The 24,940-nt window shown below is 44.5% G+C and overlaps 1 protein-coding gene across 1 annotated transcript in view; it reads right to left on the bottom strand.

Moving 5' to 3' along the window:
- LOC137384384 (dynein axonemal heavy chain 17-like) overlaps positions 1-24,940 on the bottom strand; it is a 1,056,876-nt gene that overhangs the window by 595,273 nt on the left and 436,663 nt on the right. The window contains exons 33-34 of the mRNA XM_068058353.1: positions 4,422-4,529; positions 1,096-1,227 (exon numbers count right to left, since the gene is read on the bottom strand). Coding sequence (XP_067914454.1) covers positions 1,096-1,227; positions 4,422-4,529 — 240 coding nt within the window. The remainder of the gene's footprint in view (positions 1-1,095; positions 1,228-4,421; positions 4,530-24,940) is intronic.

The following is a 24,940-nucleotide window of genomic DNA, read 5'->3' as shown; positions in this document are numbered from 1 at the left end:
CCCACCTTTCCCGCACAGCCTAGAGGAGAGTGAGCAGGGAAGCATCGCTGAACTGTTGGGCCACCATCGAGCACCCCTCTGCCATCTTCAGTTTTTGCTCTGGTCCTTTAAATGCAAAGTGTAACTGCTCCAACTTCTGGCTGCAAGGGTTTTTTTGCATATGCTTGAAAACTAACGCAGGACGAGAGAGGAAATCTGTGCTGTTATCCTGGTTTTTCATCTATGACAGATCGACACATGCTTTACATACACTTTGCTTTTGTAGCAGCTGATTATAATTATTGATGTAATGTTTCTAGTTTGCAATGCAGGTAGAATATAAACATATTTTCCTGGTTCTTAAAGAAAAGTACTTTTAATTCCAGTTACATATCATTTCGCTAACAGTTAGCAGAGAAATGAATACAGGCTCCAAATGCATATTAGTCTGCGTTTTTTCACAGTCAGATGATGACAAACCCATAGTATACAGATATTCTTAAATTATGCTTTTATTTCTGTTGTGTATTTGCCTTTTATGATATAATTCAGTCTCACGTCCTGGCATGTGCAAAATTAAGATTATTCATCGAGGTGCAGCACGCCTACAAGAAGGACTGTTAGACTTGAGTGGAAGAGGATCTCAACTGCACAGGACACTGGGACAAAGCAGAATAAGTATGTGGCAGCAAAGCAAAAAGTGAAGGGGAAACTCAGCAGGTCTGGTAGCATCTGTAGAGAGAGAAGCAGAGTTACCTTTCAGGTCTGTGACCAAGGCCAGGAATGTGTTGGAATGGTGAAGTCTAGAGATAGCAAAGGCAAGGATGAGGGTTTCAGCAGCAACTGAGCTGAGGCAGGGGCAGAGTTGGGTGATGTTACTGAGGTGGAAATAGTCCATCAGTGACGGTACAGATATGTCGTCAGAAACTCGTCCTTCACCCTCGCATCAGGAAGGTAACACACCATGCAGGATTCATGGTGGTGGTTGTAGAAATGCCTGCCTGTCCCCTTAGATTACTGAATACCTTGTAACATGGCATTCCTATATTTTCTGCTTTTCTGTAAAAAAACAAATAAATACAAACATACCAAAGAAAGAAGTATATTGCTACCTACCTTAGTTGTAATCATTTTGTTCACAACATCTCGAGCATGCACTTCTACTGTACAAATAGTCATGATCTTTTGCCTCTCTCCTGCTGTTAAGTTGCCAATCAGTAATGTGATAAGTGAATTCAGTTGAATGACCTTTCACAAAAAAAACAATTTAAAATAAGGATCTCTTTTAAGTAACATATAAGCATATTGGTTAATAAATAGATGAACAAGACTGGTAGAAAGTGTAATGGACTTTTCATCCATTATTGCTGTTTTCCAAGTCTTACTCCCATCATAAAATGGATGAAAGGAAATACTGAAACAAATAAAAAAAAAGTTTCTTAATGATCATTAAAACTGTTGAATGTCCATTTTGAGAAAATTGTATAGAATTCAAGAGATGGGGTTGTGAACAAAAGGTGAACTTTAAACTCTCATTCAGAATCATTTTAGTTATATGACCAGTTTAGGTAGGTGCCATAATAAAAACAAGAAATGCTGGAAATACTCAGCAGGTTTGGCAGCATCTATGGAGAGGGAAGCAGAAATAACATTTCAGGTCAGTGACCCTTCATCAGAACTGACAAATATTAGAAATGTAAAAGGTTTTAAACAAGTAAAGCAGGGGTGAGGCAAGAGATAACAAAAGAGAAGGTGTTGATAGGACAAGGTCACAGAGAATTCCAGAGAAGGGGTGTGAACAAAAGGTGAACCTTAAACTCACATTCAGAATCATTTTAGTTATTTGGCCAGTTTAGGTAGGTGCCAGCTGTGGCTCAGTGAGTAGCACTTTTGCCTGTGAATCAGAAGTAGGTTCAACTTTCACTCCAGGGACTTGAGCACGTAATCCAAGCTGACACTTCAATGTCGTACTGAGGTTGTGATGCACTGTCAGAAGTGCCAACTTTTAGATGAGTCTTTAAAATAAGTCCCAATTTCAGGTGGACATAAAAGATCCCATGGCACTATTTCAAAAAAAAGCATGGGCATTCTCCAAGACAAATATGAAATATTTATCTATTAACCAACATCACCAGAAAACAGATTATCTGGTCATTGTCTCATTTCTGTTTGAGGAACCTTGCTGTGGGCAAATATGTTTCCTATATTACAACAATGACTACACTCCAATAGTACTTTATTGGTTGTAAAATGTTTTAGGACATCCTGAGATAAAGCAAGGCACTATATAAATGCCAGTCTTTCTGTCTGGTGGAGAAAAGAGTCAAAAATCATGAGACCTGACTGCATTTTCACCTCAAGTTAGACAGTGGGTAGTCATCTACCATCTGAGTCTGAATTTATCTATAATATTGCTTCAGTAAATTTGTTGTATTATAGTAATGGGCAAACCACTGTCATGTTTACTCTGCGCAGGGGCACAGGAATCGGGATCATGGGAGGTGGCTGGTTCCACATGCTACATAGAAGGGTAATGGCCCTTTACCCATGCCAGCTGGCATGTGTTGTCCTTCTAAGGAACAAAGGTGTCATGCAGCTGTGATTGTGGGGTAGCTTGGTCCTTATCACCCTCTTAGCTATCATCTCCCTCTTCCTATGCCAGCTATGACATTGTGGATAAATAGAAAGGGAACGTAGAAGGCAAGAATGGGTGAATATTGTTTCCTTTGGTCTGAGAAAACAGAGAAAGCCTTGGAGGGTTGTTGCTTCACAGGAATACCAGGATGCTTAGTCAATGACCCAGCATTAGCATGATACTGCCATTCTCACCATCCTCCATGGCAAGAGTCCAATTTATGCTCAAGCACTGTTTTGCCTCATTAGGGGTCATGGGCTTGAATATGGGGATGTCTATCCAATGGCCTGCCTTTGACAGGCATTGTGCACAAACTTCTGAAAAGGGATATGTAAACAAGGGACAAGGGTATTTAAGGACAGTGCCACATGGCATGGCATAGGTGAAGCAACAGATGTGGGAATGGGGGGGTGGAAATGTGGATGAATGAGTTTTGGTGTTCAAGCCTGTTGGTGGGGAATTGTGTAGTCATAGTGCAGAACATGGAGGTGGAGCTGTCCTTGAGTGCAGAGTGATGGGTTAAGGTGGTGCTCAGGGTGGGGAGGGAGGAAAGGGAGAGTGTGGTGACATACTAGCCTTGCCGTCTCTTCTCTCTTTTTGTCTTCTTTCTGCACAGTTGATCAGTCCTGGGTGTGAGGGATTTGGGAATCAATGCCTGTGTCAGATCTCTGCAGGTATCATTATTGATATTGGCGTCAGGCTTTGTTAAGGAAACACCCAGGACTGTAATACTCCTGTCTTGTTTCCTTGGGTGGGGAGGAAGGGGGGTTTGGTTAGCACTTTCTACACTCAAGTTACAGCAGAGTTGTACCAAAATGATATAAATTAACTTGCGTGATATTCCATCTGCTGGTGAATGGTATAGCTTTTCAGCTCAACTACAGTACAGCAATGGCCAGAATTTTATGCCCCCAAAATGAGCGGTAAAATTTAGTGGGAAGTGGGGGGAGGGGAGGGGATGATGTTTCCGAACCCCTCCCGCCCCCATTGCAAATTTATGCGGGGCAGCAGCGGCGAGAAATGGCCTACCCGCACCAGGTCAAACAAGGCCCTTAAGTCGCCAATTAACTGGTACTTAAGGCCTCTGCCCGCCGCCGCGGGTGTTTTACCCTTTGCTGGTGGGAGCTGAGGCCTCAAAAAGCTCACCTGGTAAAACAAGGCGGCCATCTTGCGGGCCGATGAGTGGCCCTCCTGATCAGGAACCCTGTGCCCCATAGAGAACTGCCCCCGAAGCCCCAACCACCTCCAACGCACAACACTCCCCCGCCCCCCTAACCGAACCCCCCTGCCTCATTGGGGCCTGTGATTGTCCCCGGCGAGAGTCTAAAAACTTACCTTTGGTCCGGGGCCATCCTTCCTCTTCCTCTGATGGCTGGGTGTAGTCCCAGCAGTGGCCACCGCTCCCGGTGGCGTTACTGGGACAAAGAGCTGCCAGCCTGCTGATTGGCCGGCAGCTCCATTAGGCGGGACTTCCTACCTCAAGGGCATGGAAGTCCCGCCCAAGACCAATTAAAGGCCTGGGGAGCGGAAAATCCCGGTCTGGCTCCCAGGCTCGGCAGAGGCAGGCTTGCCACTGACTTTTTGGCCAGTGGGCGGGGCCTCCTGCCCTATTAAAAATTCCGGTCAATGACTTTATTTCTGACTATGACCACAAAATTCAGCTCCGAAGCTTTAGCAAATGTTAGTCCCACTGACAAAGAACACTGCCCAAATTTGCACTCAATCTCCCATCTGAAGAACTGCCAACAATGTCAATAGTTTATCAATAATACTCCAAAAAGGAAAGTGTATTACAGATTTAGCAAACCTGCTTTTTCAGATATTCTTTCATGGCATTTTCATAACCTTCTTCCAGTTTTCCAAATGTACTGCTAACTTCTCCATTCCAAACAATTTGTGTACCAGTCAGAACAACCTGAAATAAATTTTTCAACTATATGAACATTAGATACATGTATAGGCATCTACTTAAGTGATTATGAATAATTGAGTCACAAGGGAGATAATGTGGGAGATTTTAAACTCTGCTGCTAGGTCAGAATGGGGTGTGAGAGGGGCGCAAATTGATCAGGTATACTTGCCAGCCTCAGTTTGCACCCATTGCTATTTTATCGGTGTTCTTTCCAGGCACACAAGGCTCTCACTACAGGCAGGAGTCTCATGAATGACATGTAAATTGGGGTCCTCTGATGCAATTAGGACCCTGATGCAACCTTAACCGAAATGAAATAGGAAATCTCTCCCATTGGTGAATCCACAAAGTAAAATCTTTTTGGATTAGCTTCATAGGCAGCGGACTGCAGCATTTAAAGCAGTCATGAGCTAAAGGCACTTAGATTATTGACATTTATGCACTTCAAATAAGTCTGCATTGTATCCCCTCCAAGGCCACTAGAGTTTTCCGGAGGTTCAGTTGCTAAAACTGAATGCAGTATTACAATGGGGTTTGAAAATGGCTCTGTACAACTGAAGCATCACTTCTTCACTTACGAATACAAAAGGTCAACATTGCATTAGCCCTTTGAATACTTTTTGTACCTGCCCACTTGATTTTAGCGATTTGTGTATGGAGACACTTAAATTCCTTCTCCTTTTCTTTAAGAATCTTCAAACTGCAAAGGAGTTGTAGCTTAATCTCAGAACCTGCTAATATTATTCCAAGTGCTCAGTCAATCCCCGATGATAGATTCCAGTAACTTCTCCACAACGGATGTCACACAGACATGTCTGCACTTTCCTCCTTTCTCCCTCCCTTCTTAAATAATGGAGTTACATTTGCAATTTTCCAATCAAAAGGCACAATTACTGAGTCGAGATGACTTACATATCTGTAATTTCCTCACTGATTCTGCTCATGTCCTGGGGTGGAAACCATGAGGCCCTGGAGTTTTAGCTATCTTAAGTCCCATTATTTTTTCCATTGCATTTTTAACTTAAATGGAATCCACCAAGCTGCTCCTTTTTACTTATCTTTAGATTCCCTTGTACTGCTGGCCTTTTGTCCTCTTCCTCCAATATGAAAATGAATATAAAAGGTCTCATTTAACAAAACTGCCATTACTGTATTATCAATTACAGTCTTGTCTGCATCCATCTTTATTTGGCCCACATTCCCCTTTCACCAGTCTCTTTCTCTTCAAGTACTCATAAAAACTTTTGTTGGCAGCTATGATATCCCTTGCAAGAACTTTTTCATATTGCTGTTTTCACCTCATTAATTTTGTTATATCCCTTTGATACTTTTTAAAGCTCTCTCTGTTGGATTCCCACTTTTCCTTATATCATGTAAGGTTTTTTGTTTTAGCTTGATACTGTCCATTACATTGTTTGATGAGAATGGTTGCTTACCGGAACATATGGAACTTTGCCATTTAGGGGTATGGACTGGCTTCGTATCATACCAAATACTTCTTTGAAAACTTTACACTGTTTGTGAATTTACCCTATTCAGTGCAGCTTACTGTGACTAATTCATTTCTCATCCCTGTAAAGTTTGTGTTATTTACATTTATAGTAGTTACAAAAGTAACTTCTACTTTGAATTTCTTTGCCTCAGGATTGTTCTGTGATACTACTGGGGACGTCTCACACATATTGCAGTCAAGAAGGTGACCAAGTTACCAGTTGGCAGGGCAGACTAGTACATCTTTTATTTGATTAATCACAACAGTGAAAATTAGAGAGCCTTGAGGTTTGCACCAATGGTTGGCTTCCCTTGAGTACGAGGCATTATCGAGTACAGCAATGTTGCGATCAGGGCTCTACAAGACCAGCAGGTGCTTTAGTTATCTGCAAAGGGGTTCATTCAATCAATGTGCAGCTTGTTTGTGATCAGAGCAAAAGCATCATGTGCCAATTTCTCAGGCAAACATCCCACTCCAATCAAAAATATCCCCAGTTTTCCAGCCTTCCAGAAATGTTTGAGACTGGCTGCTCTGAGAAAAGGGCTATCACTTCTAAGTGGCTCATGACCACCAGGTGCAACCTCACCATGCCTGAGTAGTTCTGATATAACAAGAACCATGGCAACATGAAGAGGATCTTCAAGTTCACTATCAGCTTCCTGAAGGAAGGTTTCAGGTGCCTTGACTGGTCAAAGTCTGCCTGCAGTATGTTCCGCAGAAAGTCTCCTGCATTATTGTGCCACATCCTGCACAACCTTGCTATCTAGAGGTCCCGCATGGCAGATTAGTTAAGAAAGTAAAAGCCCATGGGATCCAGGGCAATTTGGCAAATTGGATCCAAAACTGGCTTAGTGGCAGGAGGCAGAGGGTGATGGTCGAGGGTTGTTTTTGCGAGTGGAAGCCTGTGACCAGTGGTGCACCGCAGGGATCGGTGCTGCGACCCTTGTTGTATGTAGTGTACATTAATGATTTAGACGTGAATATAGGAGGTATGATCAGTAAGTTCGCAGATGACACGAAAATTGGTGGTGTCGTAAATAGTAAGGAGGAAAGCCTTAGATTACAGGACGATATAGATGGGCTGGTAAGATGGGTGGAGCAGTGGCAAATGAAATTTAATCCTGAGAAGTGTGAGGTGATGCATTTTGGGAGGACTAACAAGGCAAGGGAATATACAATGGATGGTAAGACCCTAGGAAGTACAGAGGGTCAGAGGGACCTTGGTGTACTTGTCCATAGATCACTGAAGGCAGCAGCACAGGTAGCTCAGGTGGTTAGGAAGGCATATGGGATGCTTTCCTTTATTAGCTGAGGCACAGAATATAAGAGCAGGGAGGTTATGATGGAGCTGTATAAAACGCTAGTTAGGCCACAGCTGGAGTACTGTGTACAGTTCTGGGCCCCACACTATAGGAAGGATGTGATTACACTGGAGATGGTGCAGAGAAGATTCACCAGGATGTTGCCAGGGCTGGAGCATTTCAGCCAAGAAGAGAGACTGGATAGACTAGGGTTGTTTCCCTTAGAGCAGAGAAGGCTGAGGGGGGACCTGATTGAAGTATACAAAATTATGAACGGCATTGATAGGAAGAAATGTTTTCCCTTAGCAGAGAGGTCAATAACCAGGGGGCATAGATTTAAGGTAAGGGGCAGGAGGTTTAGAGGAGATTTGAGGAAAAGATTTTTCACCCAGAGGGTGGTTGGAATCCGCCTGAAGGGGTGGTAGAGGCAGGAACCCTCACAACATTTAAGAAGTATTTAGATGAGCACTTGAAATGCAATAGCATACAAGGCTACGGGCCAAGTGCTGGAAAATGGGATTAGAATAGATAGGTGTTTGATGGCCGGCACAGACACGATGGGCCGAAGGGCTGTATAACCCCTCTCAGGTACTCTGTCCTTCCAATTCCATACCCCAAACCTTCAGCCTTCCTACTCCCCTGTTGCTGTCCCAGGCTTGACTCTCTGTTAGACAAACCAACAGCTTCCTGCTGTGCCTCACGTGGCATCCTTCAAAGGGCTTAACAAGGCCTTGTCACTGCCTACTTATGAGCAGCAACCCCAACTGCCCCATCCAATTCTCTCACCGACCTACCCAATCCAGCACGTCTTTTCTACCTCTTTCCCGTGCCACTCACCCCTCTGAATGCTAACCCTGTGGACTCTGCCACTGGGTCAGCCATCGTCATCCCTCCCCGTTTCGACCTCTAGAATGTCCATTTACTTGTGAACAAGGTCCTTGTCATCTTTGAACTTATTGTAGATGATTGCCTTGACAAAAACCTGGCTGAGGGGCAATGACACCTTCCCCTTAAATGAAGCCTCCCCCACCTGGTTATACCTCTCACCATTTGCTTTGCCCAAGCTGTCACAGAGGCAATGTGACACTTGTCACTAAATCACACCTTGGTCTTCCCCACCCCGCCCCGCTTACAAATTTGGCACCTTCTTCTCCTTTGAGCATCTCACCTTCTTACACCCCTCTTGCCTCTCATTTAAAATCCTCATTCTCTACGGCCCATCAAAGTACCATGTCAATTTACTCACCGAGATAACTTCACTGCTTTGCTCCGTCACCCTCCATACCAAGTGACTTCTCATCCTCGGTGATCTCAAGCTCCATCTTAACTCATCATGCTCTCCCTCCTCTGATTTCGTTGCCCTCCTATCCTACATTAATCTCTCCCTGCATATTGAACCCCAGCCACCTACTTTTATTTTATTCATTCATGGGATGTGGGCGATGCTGGCCAGGCCAGCATTTATTGCCCATCCCTAATTGCCCTTGAGAAGGTGGTGGTGAGCTGCCTTCTTGAACCGCTGCAGTCCATTTGGGGTAGGTATGCCCACAGTGCTGTTAGGAAGGGAGTTCCAGGAATTTGACCCAGCGACAGTGAAGGAACGGCAATATAGTTCCAAGTCAGGATGGTGTGTGACTTGGAGGGGAACCTGCAGGTGGTGGTGTTCCCATGTATTTGCTGCCCTTGTCCTTCTGGTTGGTAGAGGTCGCAGGTTTGGAAGGTGCTGTCTGAGGAGCCTTGGTGCATTGCTGCAGTGCATCTTGCAGATGGTACACACTGCTGCCACTGTGCGTCGGTCGTGGAGGGAGTGAATGTTTGTAGATGGGGTGCCAATCAAGCGGGCTGCTTTGTCCTGGATGGTGTCGAGCTTCTTGAGTGTTGTTGGAGCTGCACCCATCCAGGCAAGTGGAGAGTATTCCATCATACTCCTGACTTGTGCCTTGTAGATGGTGGACAGGCTTTGGGGAGTCAGGAGGTGAGTTACTCGCCTCAGGATTCCTAGCCTCTGACCTGCTCTTGTAGCCACGGTATTTATATGGCTACTCCAGCTTAGTTTCTGGTCAATGGTAGCCCCTAGGATGTTGATAGTGGGGGATTAATCGATGGTAATACCATTGAATGTCAAGGGGAGATGGTTAGATTCTCTCTTGTTGGAGATGGTCATTGCCCGGCACTTGTGTGGCGTGAATGTTACTTGCCACTTATCAGCCCAAGCCTGGATATTGTCCAGGTCTTGCTGCATTTCTACACAGACTGCTTCAGTATCTGAGAAGTCACGAATGATGCTGAACATTGTGCAATCATCAGCGAACATCCCCACTTCTGACCTTATGATTGAAGGAAGGTCATTGATGAAGCAGCTGAAGATGGTTGGGCCCAGGACACTACCCTGAGGAACTCCTGCAGTGATGTCCTGGAGCACAGATGATTGACCTCCACAACCACAACCATCTTCCTTTGCGCTAGGTATGACTCCAGCCAGCGGAAGGTTTTCCCCCTGATTCCCATTGACCTCAGTTTTGCTAGGGCTCCTTGATGCCATACTCGGTCAAATGCTGCCTGGATGTCAAGGGCAGTCACTCTCACCTCACCTCTTGAGTTCAGCTCTTTTGTCCATGTTTGAACCAAGGCTGTAATGAGGTCAGGAGCTGAGTGGCCCTGGCAGAACCCAAACTGAGCGTCACTGAGCAGGTTATTGCTAAGCAAGTGCCGCTTGATGGCACTGTTGATGACACTTTCTATCACTTTACTGATGATTGAGAGGAGGCCGATGGGGCGGTAATTGGCCGGGTTGGACTTGTCCAGCTTTTTGTGTACAGGATAGACCTGGGCAATTTTCCACATTGCAGGGTAGATGCCAGTGTTGTAGCTGTACTGGAACAGCTTGGCTAGGGGCGCGGCAAGTACTGGAGCACAGGTCTTCAGTACTGTGGCTGGAATATTGTCAGGGCCCATAGCTTTTGCAGTATCCAGTGCCTTCAGGCGTTTCTTGATATCACGCGGAGTGAATCGAATTGGCTGAAGTCTGGCATCTGTGATGCTGGGGACTTCAGGAGGAGGCCGAGATGGATCATCAACTTGGCACTTCTGGCTGAAGATTGTTGCAAATGCTTCAGCCTTATCTTTCGCACTGATGTGCTGGGCTCCCCCATCATTGAGGATGGGGATATTTGTGGAGCCACCTCCTCCAGTTAGTTGTTTAATTGTCCACCACCATTCACGGCTGGATGTGGCAGGACTGCAGAGCTTCAAACTGATCCGTTGGTTATGGGACCACTTAGCTCTGTCTATCGCATGCTGCATACGCAGTTTGGCACGCAGATAGTCCTGTGTTGTAGCTTCACCAGGTTGACACCTCATTTTGAGGTATGCCTGGTGCTGCTCCTGGCATGCCCTCCTGCACTCCTCACTGAACCAGGGTTGGTCTCCTGGCTTGATGGTAATGGTAGAGTGGGGGATATGCCGGGCCATGAAGTTACAGATTGTGGTTGAGTACAATTCTGCTGCTGCTGATGGCCCACAGCGCCTCATGGATGCCCAGTTTTGCATTGCTAGATCTGTTCGAAATCTATCCCATTTAGCACGGTGATAGTGCCACACAACACGACAGACGGTGTCCTCAATGTGAAGGCGGAACTTCGTCTCCACAAGGACTGTGCGGTGGTCACTCTTACCAATACAGTCATGGACAGAAGCATCTGCAGCAGGCAGATTGGTGAGGACGAGGTCAAGTATGTTTTTCCCTCATGTTGGTTTCCCCACCGCCTGTCGCAGACCCAGTCTAGCAGCTATGTCCTTTAGGACTCGGCCAGCTCGGTCAGTACTGGTGCTACCGAGCCACTCTTGGTGATGGACATTGAAGTCCTGCACCCAGAGTACATTTTGTGCCCTTGCCACCCTCAGTGCTTCCTTCAAGTGGTGTTCAACATGGTCTGGTACTGAGTCATCAGCTGAGGGAGAGCAGTAGGTGGTATTCAGTAGGAGGTTACCTTGCCCATGTTTGACCTGATGCCAGGAAACTTCATAGGGTCCAGAGTCGCTGTTGAGGACTCCCAGGGCAACTCCCTCCCTACTATATACCACTGTCCTGCCACCTCTGGTGGGTCTGTCCTGCCAATGGGGCAGGACATACCCGGGGATGGTGATGGCAGTGTCTGGGACATTGTCTGTAAGGTATGATTCCGTGAGTATGACTATGTCAGGCTGTTGCTTGACTAATCTGTGGGACAGCTCTCCCAACTTTGGCACAAGCCCCCAGATGTTAGTAAGGAGGACTTTGCAGGGTCGACAGGGCTGGGTTTGCCATTGTCGTTTCCGGTGCCTAGGTCAATGCCAGGTGGTCCGCCCGGTTTCATTCCTTTTTATTGACTTCGTAGCGGTTAGGTACAACTGAGTGGCTTGCTAGGCCATTTCAGAGGGCATGTAAGAGTTAACCACATTGCTGTGGGTCTGGAGTCACATGTAGGCCAGACCAGGTAAGGACAGCAGATTTCCTTCCCTGAAGGACATTAGTGAACCAGATGGGTTTTTACAACAATCGACAATGGTTTCATGGCCATCATTAGACTAGCTTTTTAATTCCAGATTTATTAATTAAATTCAAATTCCACCTTCTGCTGTGGTGGGATTTGAACCCATGTCCCCAGAGCAATACCCTGGGTCTCTGGGTTACTAATCCAGTGATAATACCACTACGCCACCGCCTACCCTTACTTAACCTTTCCATCTCACGTGGCCTTGCTACACCCATTGTGTCAATCACAAGATAGCCATCTCTGATCACTTCCTTGTATCACTTTCCAACCACAACCCCCTACCCACTCCAAATCTACTTGATTCTGTGTCTGACCCTGGAAAAACTCATTCCCAATTCACTTCCAACTGCACTTTCAAAATCCCAATGTCTGGCCTTTTGCCCTCCATCATCATGACATTTCTGCAGCTACTCATTTGCTCAACTACACCTTCACTTATGATGCTCTAGTTTCCAATAAAACCATTATTCTCTCTCACCCTAGCTGCTCCCCCTGCTCTGGCCCTCATCTCTTCCTCCTTCAGTCCAAGAGATGCAGACTTGAATGTTTATGGCAAGTAACAGGGCTACTCATTCATTGCCAGATCTAGCTAGGCCATGCAAAGCACTATCTGTCTCCTGTTCACCTCTGCCAAAACTTCTTACTATTCCAGGATCATCCTAGAATGCAGAGATAAACTGCGGCTTCTTTTTCCTACTGCGTATTGTCTTCTTCAACCGCTCTCCCCCGTCCCTTCCACCCTCACCTCCAACAAGTGTGAGGAGGTCATGGACATCTTTGTCACTAAGATTGAGACCATCCGATCAGCTTTTTATTGATTCATTTCATGAGATGTGGGCATCGCTGATAAAGTCAGCATTTGCTGCCCATCCCTAATTGCCCTGAGAAGGTGGTGGTAAGCTGCCTTCTTGAACTGCTGCAGTCCATATGGTGCAGGTACACTCACAGTGTTGTTAGGGAAGGAGTTCCAGGATTTTGATCCAGCGACAGTGCAGGAACGGCAATATATTTCCAAGTCAGCATGGCTTGGAGGGGAACTTGCAAATGGTGGTGTTCCCATTCGTCTGCTGCCTTTGTCCTTCTCGGTGGAAGAGGTCATGGGTTTGGAAGTTGCTGTCGAAGGAGGCGTAGTGAGTTGCTGCAGTGCATTTTGTATATGGTACACAATGCTGCCACTGTCCGTCTGTGGTAAAGGGAGTGAATGTTTAAGGTGGTGGATGGGGTGCTGATCATGCGGGCTACTTTCTCCTGGATGGTGTCAAGCTTTCTCAGTGTTGTTGGAGCCGCACTCATCCAGCTAAGTGGAGAATATTCCATCACACTTCTGACTTGTACCTTGTAGATGGTGGACAGGCTTTAGGAAGTCAGGAGGTGGGTTACTCGCCGCAGAATTCCAGCCTCTGATCTACTCTTGTAGCCTCAGTATTTATGTGGCTGCTCACCTTCAGTTTCTGGTCAATGGTAACCCCCAGGTTGTTGATAGTGAGGGATTCAACAATGGTAATGCCATTTAATGTCAAGGAAAGATGGTTAGATTCTCTCTTGTGGGAGATTGTCATTACCTGGCACTTCTGTGGTACAAATGTTACTTGCCACTTGGTAGCCCAAGCCTGAATGTTGTCCAGGTCTTGCTGCATATGGACACGGACTGCTTTAGTATCTGAGGAGTTGCCAACGGTACTGAACATCGTACAATCACTAGTGAACATCCCCACCTCTGACCTTATGATGGAGGGAAAGTCATTGGATGAAGCAGCTGAAGATGGGTGGACCTAGGATACTATCCTGAGGAACACCTGCGGCAATGTCCTGGGGCTGAGATGATTGGCCTCAAACAAGCAGAACCATCTTCCTTTGTGCTAGTATGACTCCAACCAGTGGAGAGCTTTCTTCTTGATTCCCACTGGCTTCAATTTGGCCAGGGCTCCTTGATGCCACACTCGGTCAAATGCTGCCTTGATGTCAAGGGCAATCACTCTCACCTCACTTCTTGCGTTCAGCACTTTTGTCCATGCTTGGACCAAAGCTATAGTGAGGTCAGGAGTCGAGTGGCTGTGGAGGAACCCAAACTGAGCATCAGTGAGCAGGATATTCCTGTTTAAGTGACGCTTGATGACACTGTCGATGACCCCTTTCATCATGTTGCTGATGATCGGGAGTAGACTGATAGGGCAGTAATTGGCCAGGTTGGATTCGTCCTGATTTTTGTGCACAGGACATACCTGGACAATTTTCCATATTGCCAGGTAGATGCCAGTGTTGTAGCTGTACTGGAACAGCTTGGCTAGGGGAGCGGCTAGTTCTGGAGCACAAGACTTCAGTACTAAAGCCAGGTTGTTGTCAGGACCCATAGCCTTTTCAGTATCCAGTGCCTTCAGCTGTTTCTTCATATCCTGTAGAATGAATCGAATTGGCTGAAGATTTGCATCTGCAATGCTGGGGACCTCAAGAGGAGGCCGCAATGGATCATCCACTCGGCTCTCCTGGCTGAAGGTGGTTGCAAATGCTTCAGCCTTTTCTTTTGCACTGATGTGCTGGGTTCCTCCATCATTGAGGAATTGTCCAGTCATGACTGGATGTGGCAGGATTGCACAGATTTGATCTGATCCATTGATTGTGGGATCGCTTAGCTCTGTCTTTTGCATGCTGCTTCTGTTGTTTGGCATCCTAGTAGTCCAGTGCTGTAGCTTTACCAGGTTGACACCTCATTTTTAGGTATACCTGTTGCTGCTCCTGGCATGCTCCCTTGCACTCCTCATTGAACCAGGGTTGATCCCTTGGCTTGATGGTAATGGTAGAGTGTGGGATATGCCAGGTCATGAGGTGACATGAGGCAGATTTGAAGGGGTGGGGTATAGTATCTATACATTAACAATATCAACTAGCATGGGGACCAGGAGGGAAAGTTGGGTGGTCAGCTGTTCACTGGGAGTAAGTTTGAGAAAGCAGGAGATGCGTCTCAAGGACAAGATGAGTTCTTGAGCTGCCTCTGCCACTTCCCTCCCTTCCCCTAGCCCATTGGGTCAAACTTCCTCTAAGCTTCTCCCCTACCCTAGCCCTGAACTCGCATCTTTCTCCAGTTGTTCTCTTGTCTCCCCTCATGCCCTCTCCAAGCTCATCTTGTCCTTGAGACCCATCTCCTGCTCTCTCAACGTTACTCCCAGTGAACTGCTGACCACCCAAATTTCCTTCCTGGTCCCTATGCTAATTGATATTATTAATGTATAGATACTGTACCCCCTCCCTTCAAATCTGCCATCATGACCTCTCCTTATAAAAATACCCCTCGGCCTCACCATCCTTGCAAACTACCACCCCTGGCTCCAACCATCCCTTCTTCTCCAAAGTCTATCAGCGTGCCATTGCCTCGCAACTCTTTGCCGATCTTTCCTGGAACTCTATGTTTGAATCCTTCCAATCAGGTTTCCATCCTTGCCATGGTACCAAAATGCTTCTTATCAAAGTCAACAAATTATATCCTATACATCTGTGACCAGGGTAAACTATCCCTCCTCGTCTTTCTTCACCATTCTGCAGCCTTTGAAAAGGTTAACCTCTGCATCTTCTTCTAATGCTTCTCCACCGTCGTCCAGCTGGGTGGAACTGCACTCGCCTGGCTCCATTCTTATCTATCCAGATGCAGCCAGAGAATCACCCTTCCTGCTCATGAACTAATACTTCTGTGTTCTCGCAAGGCTCTAGTGTTGGCCCCCTACTATTTCTCAACCACAAGCTACACGTTTTAAAAAATTTGTTCATGGGATGTGGGCATCGCTGGCAAAGCCAACATTTATTGTCCATCACTAATTGCCTTTGTGGAAGTGATGATAAGCCACCTTCTAGAACCGCTGCAGTCAATGTGGTGCAGCTACATCCACAGTGCTATTGGGAAGGGAGTTCCAGATTTTTGACTCAGTGACAATGAAGGAATTGTGATAGATTTCCAAGTCAGGATGGTGTGTAACTTGGAGGGGAACTTACAGATGGTGATGGTCCACCTTGTTCTTCTAAATGTTAGAGGTCATGGGTTTGGAAGGTGCTGTCGAAGGAGTCTTGACAACGATGCGCCTTGCTGCCGGTGATGGAGGGAATGATATTTAAGGTGGTGGACGGGGTGCCCATCACGTGGGTGACATCATCTGAAAACATGTCGAGCTCCATATGCACGCTGCAACATACAGCTCTACCTCACCACCACCTCTCTCGACCCCTCCACTGTCTCAAAACTGTCACCCTGCTTGTCACACATTCAGTACTGGATGAGCAGAAATGTCCTTGTTTTCAAATACCTCCATTGCCTTACCTCCGCCCCTCCCCCATCTCCATAGCCTCCTCCAGCTCTCCAACCCTCCAAGATATCTATGCTCCTCCAATTCTGTCCTCTTGTGCATACTGCATTATAATTGCATTTTAATGCATGTTAAACTCAAAAAGGGAATCTGTTAATTGGTTTTATTCATATACAAGTGGAGGGTGTTAATTGGGGTTTTACTTATGTCTATACAAAGAGACACTTACTGAAACTGGAAGGTTTGAGTGAGGAGCTGCATGTTTATAATCTTTTTACTTTTTAAAATATGTGCAACAGAGTAAAAACTGGCTACAGCATAATCCTTCAACAGCAAGCTTTCCGAAGCATAATATGGTAGCAGAAAATAGTTGCCTAAAAGTGAAGGTTGGAAACTAAGAAAAAATTTTTTCATACAGAAAACTAAAATCCCAGTGGCTATTGTGGAAAATGACAGAAATGGGTGTAAATTGTCAGGGTATGATCACCCTCCGATGTTCTCTGAGTCTGAACCATATGACCAGTGGAAGAATGGAGTGGATATGTGGACATGGGTTACGTCCCAACCAAAGAGGAAACAGGTATGGACTTTGCGTTGTCACTTTCTACCAAAATTAAAATCAGAAGTATTTTGTAAACTGTTTGCTCATCAGTCGGATACTGATGCAGATTTGGAACATCTGTTAGAATTCTTGGATCCGATTTACAAAAAAGATGATCTATTGAATGCTTATGAGGCGTGGTCAGACTTTGATAGATTTCGGAAAGCAGATGGTTATTCAATGAAGGAATACATCATCAACTTTAACAGACTATATAAAAGATTGAAGAAATTCAATTTGGAAATCCCTGGTTCAGTGCTAGCATTTAAATTGCTAGATTGCGCTAGGGTGTCGCATATGGACAGGCTCCTCGTTCTAACTGGGGTTTGGTTCTCGGAAAAAGACTCCCTGTTGTATCAGATGTATGCTGCCTTAAAAAGATTTCAGGGAAAACAGTCATTTCCTGCAGCCTTGGTAAAACATATGGGACATTCTGTGATGACTTAAAGAATGGGGGATTCAATGATTGCTGGATTTCAAAATGTTCCAGATACTGGACCCAGGCACTAGTACAATGGAAAAGTGAAAGAAAGGACGAATGAGGATGAAAGCACCTTTAGCAGGTCTGGCTATTACAGCAGAAGATCGAATTTGAACAGCAATAATAAGCAAATGAATCCCAGGAATGCCCAAGGGACAGTTAATAGGTGCTTCAGGTGACTTGAAGTATCATTATGCAATGAACTTCCAAAGCGGAGAGACAGGATCCTTGAAATGATATATAACACACAGAGAACGCTGAGACAGAAGAGGAAGATAATGATGAATCTGGATAAATTGTACTAGTCACAAGGAATTTTAGTCGTATGATGAATATATTAGTTACAGATTTGTTAAACTGTGCTGTGTTAGATAGTGTTTGCACGTGGACAGTGGACTGGATTTTAAAAGCCTGCCACTGCTCTCTGCAGCAGGCAAAAAAATGGTAGCCCGCATGCCACAGAGCCGCCATAAATAGCCGGGTTGGCCCGACACACCACCCCCCCCAAATCTAGTGGAGGGGGCGGGCTGTCCGACGTCAGCAATGGTGTCAGCTGCCTGGGCAGAGGTGCTGGCAGCTTTAAAAATTTAAATTTTTAAAGAGACAACCACCCAAATTGTACAGAATAAAATTCTAAAGCTCCTTTCCCATCCCCCAATATCAATTAAATTAAGTATCTGCCCGTAGCCCCCCCAAAACATTTACCTTTGTAATATGACCTTCCCCCCCAAGACTGTATAAAGTTTAATGTTCACCCCTTCCCACCATCCTCTACATTCATTACAATTATTTGACCCCATTCCCACCCCCCCCGCTCTAAAAATCATAACTGCCCCCCAGTGTCACGCCTGCTTTCCCCAAACATGGAAGTGAAGGCGCAGGAGTGCCAGCCGCCGGACTGAAGATTGCAGCTGGCCTGGAAGTTGGAAGGTAAGCTTATTTAAATGTATTCATTTTATATTTTTAAATATTGAAGTGCAGGTCCCATCGCCCAGTGACATGGGAGCCACCACGAAGCCTCGCTGATGACTGGAGGATCGAGCCGGGCCCTCCCGGCATCAGGCTCTGTGGCGGGTCTCTGCTGGAAGCATCTTCCGGCCGCCCCCCGCCCCTCCCCCCCCCCCCCCTCCCCACCACCACCGCCACGGAGCCTGACGTCAGGGGCCGGTAGACTGGTTAAAATGTTATCTGGATTCACTCAGTAGTGAGGATTGACGCAAAGCTAAGGAGCTTTGTATAAAAGTATAAAAGTACTACTTGCTTTAGGTTTGGTGATGACTACAGGTTGAAGTCACTAAAGAAAGTTGTAATTCCATGTAAAATAGCTGGAGTAAGCCACTTTATCAGTACCGATGTAAACTCCAGTGAGATACCTTCACTGTTGAGTAAACCTTCTATGAAAAAGGTACAAATAAAACTTGATATGGAGCACGATAAGGCAATTGTTTTTGAAAAGCCAATGGATTTGTAGTTAACTCAATCAAGGCATTATTGTATCCCCTTAACAAAACCTGTGTTTCCAGTCAGAGTGTTAGAGAAGTATTAATGACATCAGGTGATAAGAATCAGAGAGAGAAAAAAAATTGTCTTAAAGTTACACAGACAATTTGCTCACCCTTCTTGTCAAAGATTAAAAACCCTGCTAAAGGATGCAGGTGTGATTAATGAAGAGTATATGAGGATAATCGATTAGTGAAAAGTGTGATATCTGTAAAGTGTCGGAGGACACAATCACGTCCTATTGTAAGCCTACCATTGGCACATGACTTTAATTGCCATGAAGTTAAAGATATGGGACAAAGACAAGAATATTTTCATTCTACATTTTGCGACCTGGCAACCAGATTTAGTCTTTCTACAATTAGAACATTAGAACATTACAGCGCAGTACAGGCCCTTCGGCCCTCGATGTTGCGCCGACCTGTGAAACCATCTGACCTACACTATTCCATTTTCATCCATGTGTCTATCCAATGACCACTTAAATGCCCTTAACGTTGGCGAGTCTACTACTGTTGCAGGCAGGGCGTTCCACGCCCCTACTACTCTCTGAGTAAAGAAACTACCTCTAACATCTGTCCTATATCTATCACCCCTCAACTTAAAGCTATGTCCCCTCGTGTTTGTCATCACCATCCGAGGAAAAAGACTCTCACTATCCACCCTATCTAACCCTCTGATTATCTTATATGTCTCTATTAAGTCACCTCTCCTCCTCCTTCTCTCTAACGAAAACAACCTCAAGTCCCTCAGCCTTTCCTCGTAAGACCTTCCCTCCATACCAGGCAACATCCTAGTAAATCTCCTCTGCACCCTTTCCAAAGCTTCCACATCCTTCCTATAATGCGGTGACCAGAACTGCACGCAATACTCCAGGTGCGGCCTCACCAGAGTTTTGTACAGCTGCAGCATGACCTCGTGGCTCCGAAACTCGATCCCCCTACTAATAAAAGCTAACACACCATATGCCTTCTTAACAGCCCTATTAACCTGGGTAGCAACTTTCAGGGATTTATGTACCTGGACACCAAGATCTCTCTGCTCATCTACACTGCCAAGAATCTTCCCATTAGCCCAGTACTCTGCATTCCTGTTACTCCTTCCAAAGTGAATCATCTCACACTTTTCCGCATTAAACTCCATTTGCCATCTCTCAGCCCAGCTCTGCAGCCTATCTATGTCCCTCTGTACCCTACAACATCCTACGGCACTATCCACAACTCCACCGACCTTCGTGTCATCCGCAAATTTACTCATCCAGGTCATTTATAAAAATGACAAACAGCAGTGGCCCCAAAACAGATCCTTGCGGTATACCACCAGTAACTAAACTCCAGGATGAACATTTGCCATCAACCACCACTCTCTGTCTTCTTTCAGCTAGCCAATTTCTGATCCACAGCTCTAAATCACCTTCAACCCCATACTTCTGTATTTTCTGCAATAGCCTACCGTGGGGAACCTTATCAAACGCCTTACTGAAATCCATATACACCACATCCACTGCTTTACCCTCATCCACCTGTTTGGTCACCTTCTCGAAAAACTCAATAAGGTTTGTGAGGCACGACCTACCCTTCACAAAACCGTGCTGACTATCGCTAATGAACTTATTCTTTTCAAGATGATTATAAATCCTGTCTCTTATAACCTTTTCCAACATTTTACCCACAACTGAAGTAAGGCTCACAGGTCTATAATTACCAGGGCTGTCTCTACTCCCCTTCTTGAACAAGGGGACAACATTTGCTATCCTCCAGTCTTCCGGCACTATTCCTGTCGACAATGACGACATAAAGATCAAGGACAAAGGCTCTGCAATCTCCTCCCTGGCTTCTCAGAGAATCCTAGGATAAATCCCATCTGGCCCAGGGGACTTATCTATTTTCACACTTTCCAAAATTGCTAACACCTCCTCCTTGTGATAATACATAGTAAGGACAAAAGGGTGATTATAGATAAAATCATGGAGAAATGGATAGGGGCACCAATTACATTTCTGACTGATAATGGAAGGGAATTTTCCAATGATGAGCTCAGAGACATGTGTGAAAACATGAATATTATGATCATGAATACGGCAGCTTAAAGTCCTTTCAGCAATGAGTTCTGTGAAAGGAATCACACGGTGATCGATGAAATGCTACATAAAATCTTAGCTGACAAACCAAAACTGCAAATTTGAATATTGCCCTGGCATGGGCAGTTCATGCAAGGAATTCGCTTCAGATGGTTGGAGGGTATCGTCCCTATCGATTGGCCTGTGGGCGAAATCCCAAATTGCCTTCTGCACTGTGCAACAGTCCTCCTGCTCGAGAAGGTACTACAATTAGTTCATTTCTTTCTGCACATTTGAATGCTTTACATGCAGGGAGATGGGCTTTCATCAAGGCTGATGTCTGGGAGAAAATTCGGAGCACTCTGAGGCATTATATAAGGCCATCTGAGGCAGAATTTAATTCAGGAGATTTGGTGTATGATAAAAGAGAGGGTTATAGGGAAGGGCCCTGGTAAGGAAATAGGTTGTGATGGTAAGGCAGTAGTTACCAAACATGGAAATCAAACTGTTAAGGTTCATTCTTCATGATTAATCATGATTGATTACAAAATCTCAGAATCTGATTAGTTGATAGAGGAAAAGGAGGTACCTTGTACTTCAAATGCTCATGTATTTTGTGATGAAGATCCTGAGGAACAGAATAAGGTAGCTCAAGCGTTGGATAGTGGTAATGTTAGCAATTATAAGTTGCAGGACCGAGATATCAAATCCAAAGGACAATTGACCTGACTAGGTATTCCGGTGATGTATATTCCAGAGGGGTCTAGTGAGTGGAGGGATGTGACAATTGAGGGATGTGGCAAGTCTAAATATTGTTTGGATGTTCAGGATGATGGCCAAGAAGCGAAAGCCATGGACTGGCAGAATGGGATGAAAGAGTGGAAAATAAGAAAGCGCAGTGCAAGTTCTAATAGTGGGTCTGGACTCCTGAGTCAGGAGACAATCACGTACTGGAAAAAGAGCCTCCTATAGTCCGAGAGGGAGATCTTACAGCAGTAGTCCCGAAAGACATCAAAGTGCAAATCGGGGCTGTAGTTTCAACAGATTACACAATGAAATAAAAGCTGAAGAACATTTTTACAATCGAACTAGAAGAAGTCCTCCTGACTGTGAAGTTTTGATGGCTGCCATTAAACTTGAGGATAAACTAATAACAGGCAAAACAAAAGGAGTTAGAGAGTTGAAGAGAGTTTGTTGTTTATTCTGAGAAACTAGATAAGGGACAGCCAGCCTTGTCACATAGATGGAATTGTACTGAAAAAGTCCTTGCAGATGGGACTTATAAGGCAAAAGCAAAGTTAGTTGCAAGGGGTTTTGAAGTGTGAATGGGCGAAACAGATGTTAGAATGGACTCGCCCACAGCTGGAAAAGTAATCTTTAAAATCTATTTAGCACTTTTGGCCACATATTCATGGAGTGTAGATCAATTGACATAGAAGCTACTTTCTGCAGGGTGATACTTTTCAGAGAGAAGTGCTTCTGAAACCACCTAAAGAGGCAACAGATGCAGAGGAAAACTTTGGAAACTAAACAAATGTGTCTATGGCCTTAATGATGCTTCCAGGGTGTGGCATATTTTGGTGAGAATTGTTTTGCTGAAAGTTGATTGCGTTCAACTAAAAGCATGTTTTATTGGTATCATAAAGGGAAACCTGCAAGCATATGATGCAAGTTGATGGTTTCTTATGTAGTGGTACTGCAGAGTTTGAGAAATGTATTACCAATAAGGTTCGAGTAAAATTAAAAATTGGGAATCAGGCTTGTGAGGCTTTTAAATATATTGGTTGAGATATGAGCAGACTAGGTCCAGAATAACTTTAAATCAACAATCCTATTTAGAGAGTTTTACTCCCATCCTGGTTAATCAAACTAGGTCATCACAGAAAGATGATATATCTAAAGAAGAGACAGAGCAATTGCGAAGCTTGATTGACAAATTAAACTGGTTGTGCACTTAGACAAGATCTGATGTTGGAGTTAAGTACTATGAGGAAAGACACAAAAGTCGAGAATGTTTTAAGGGAAAATAAAACATCTAAAAAAATCTGGAGAAATGCATATTTACGTTCCCATCCTCAGGTGACCCAAAGAGTAGGAAATCAGACATTTTTATTGATGCTTCACATGCTAATCTCACTGATGGATATTCAAATGCAGCTGGTTTCATAATATTTTTGATGGGTGAAAATGGGAAATGTTGCCCTATAGCTTGGGAGGCTAAGAAAATAAAAAGGGATGTTAAAAGAAACACAGGCTCTTGCGGAGGCAGTGGAGATGGAGTTCTATTTGTCAAATATTTTAGGTGAGATTCTATACAAGGTGCATTCTGAAGATAAGACACCCACTGAATGCTATGTAGATAATCAATCCTTATGGGATAATGTACACGCTACAAAAAGTGTGAGCATCAAAAGGTTACGGATTGACCTTGTTGGATTGAAACAAATGCTGGAGAGAAAAGAAATCTCCAATTAAATGGGTTCATGCAAGTCATCAACTGTCTGATTGTTTTACAAAAGGAAATTGTTAGGGGTCGTAAAGGAGGGGCATCTCACAACATAATGCTTTGTACAGAATATTGTTATGAAAGTGCTTCTTTTTTTTGAGGACTCATGGTTTTAGAATTGTGGAGATGGATTCATTTGAGTGATCCCGTAGATGTTGGACTTTGTCTTTTTTAAGGGTCATTGGAAGGACTGAGTTTTCAGTTTCAAAAACATTTACTAGATGTCACATGTCTTCAGCTAAGTTAACAGCAGGTGCCTTCTGACTATGGGAGTTGTTTACAGAGAAGTGACAAATCAAGATTTATGGTGCTCAAGAGTGGGTTTCATTTTTGAATACTGTTTTGAGTCAGTTGGAGGTCAGTCTGCTGAAAGAGAAGACCAGTTCATCTTTTCTCCATATTTTTGAGAGACCAACAATCAAGTGTAAGAAATAGAGAAACTGAAGCAGCATTTCTCCTGAGCAGCTTCCTCTCGGCATCTCCTGAATGAACTGCTTCTAAAAAGATCCCAGTGACCCGTCTACGTGTACTCAGATGCCAGACTGTATGCCATCTGGAACATAACATCTCTGATCCTTTTCCTTCAAGAATTAACAAGTACTTTGGCCAAAGCATCTTTATTTTTCCTTTAACCTGTGTGTGTGTGTGTGTTGGGTACTTAGAAGGGAATATGTATATTTACTGCCATATTTCAAACTGTGTGTTAAAGCTTTGCATCTTTATTAACAAAGCCTTGTTTTATAATAAATTAATACTTTCATTGTTTATTAAAGAAATCTGTTTGGTGGATTTTATTTTGAAACTAAAATAGATAAAGTTTATAATTGGTTGTATCGGTAACTGGGTTAAATATTTAAATATATGCTGTGACCTGTGGAGCAGTGGAACTAGAGAAAAACAGTGCACTCCTCCCACCTCGGTCGTTAACATATAATTAGGGCCTCTGTGTGGGATAACCCAAAGCTGATGAGGTGCAATTGTAATTGGGGTAATAAGAATTGAAAAGGGAAACAGGAAAACACCAGGTTTCTTGTGCATTAAAGTTTACACTACTGGAATGTCTTTGTTAGTTGCTACGACCTTTCTGGAGTGGGAGGGCGTATCCCTGGTTAATTTGAAAAGCTTAACCAAGGCTAGGCTAAAGGAATTGGCAGAAAAAGGTGGCGTAAGAGTTCAAACCAGGAGTTAAGAAAGCAGACATAATTGAAGTAATAGCGTAGCATTTGAAATTTGAAGAAGGAAAAGGCAATCCAGATGAGTTGAATTAGCTCGACTTCAATTGCAGATGACACAGCCTGAACAGGAAAGAGAATTGGCAATGAAGAAACTTGAACTTGAAAGAAACAAAAGGGCAAAAGAGAGAGAATTTCAAAGGGAAAGAGAAGAGAGGCAAAAGAGAGACAGGTAGCAAGAAAGGAAATTCAAATTTAAAAAGTTGAAACTAAAACAAAAGGGTGGCCTTGACTCCAGGGAAAATTCTGATGTGGAAAGAGTTGACTCAAGCCCAGGACCCAGTGGCATGCTGTTTAAATTTGTGCAACCCCTTCCCAAGTTTGAGGAATGGGACATGGAGGCATTTTTCATTTCTTTTGAAAAGATAGTTAGACAGATCAAGTGACTGAAGGAAAGCTGGACACAGTTGATGGGCAG

The sequence above is a fragment of the Heterodontus francisci genome, chromosome 26, assembly GCF_036365525.1.
Source record: "Heterodontus francisci isolate sHetFra1 chromosome 26, sHetFra1.hap1, whole genome shotgun sequence".
Taxonomy (NCBI): Eukaryota; Metazoa; Chordata; class Chondrichthyes; order Heterodontiformes; family Heterodontidae; genus Heterodontus; species Heterodontus francisci.
Note: the sequence above shows the minus strand (reverse complement) of the source record. Positions and strands in the feature narration are given on the sequence as shown.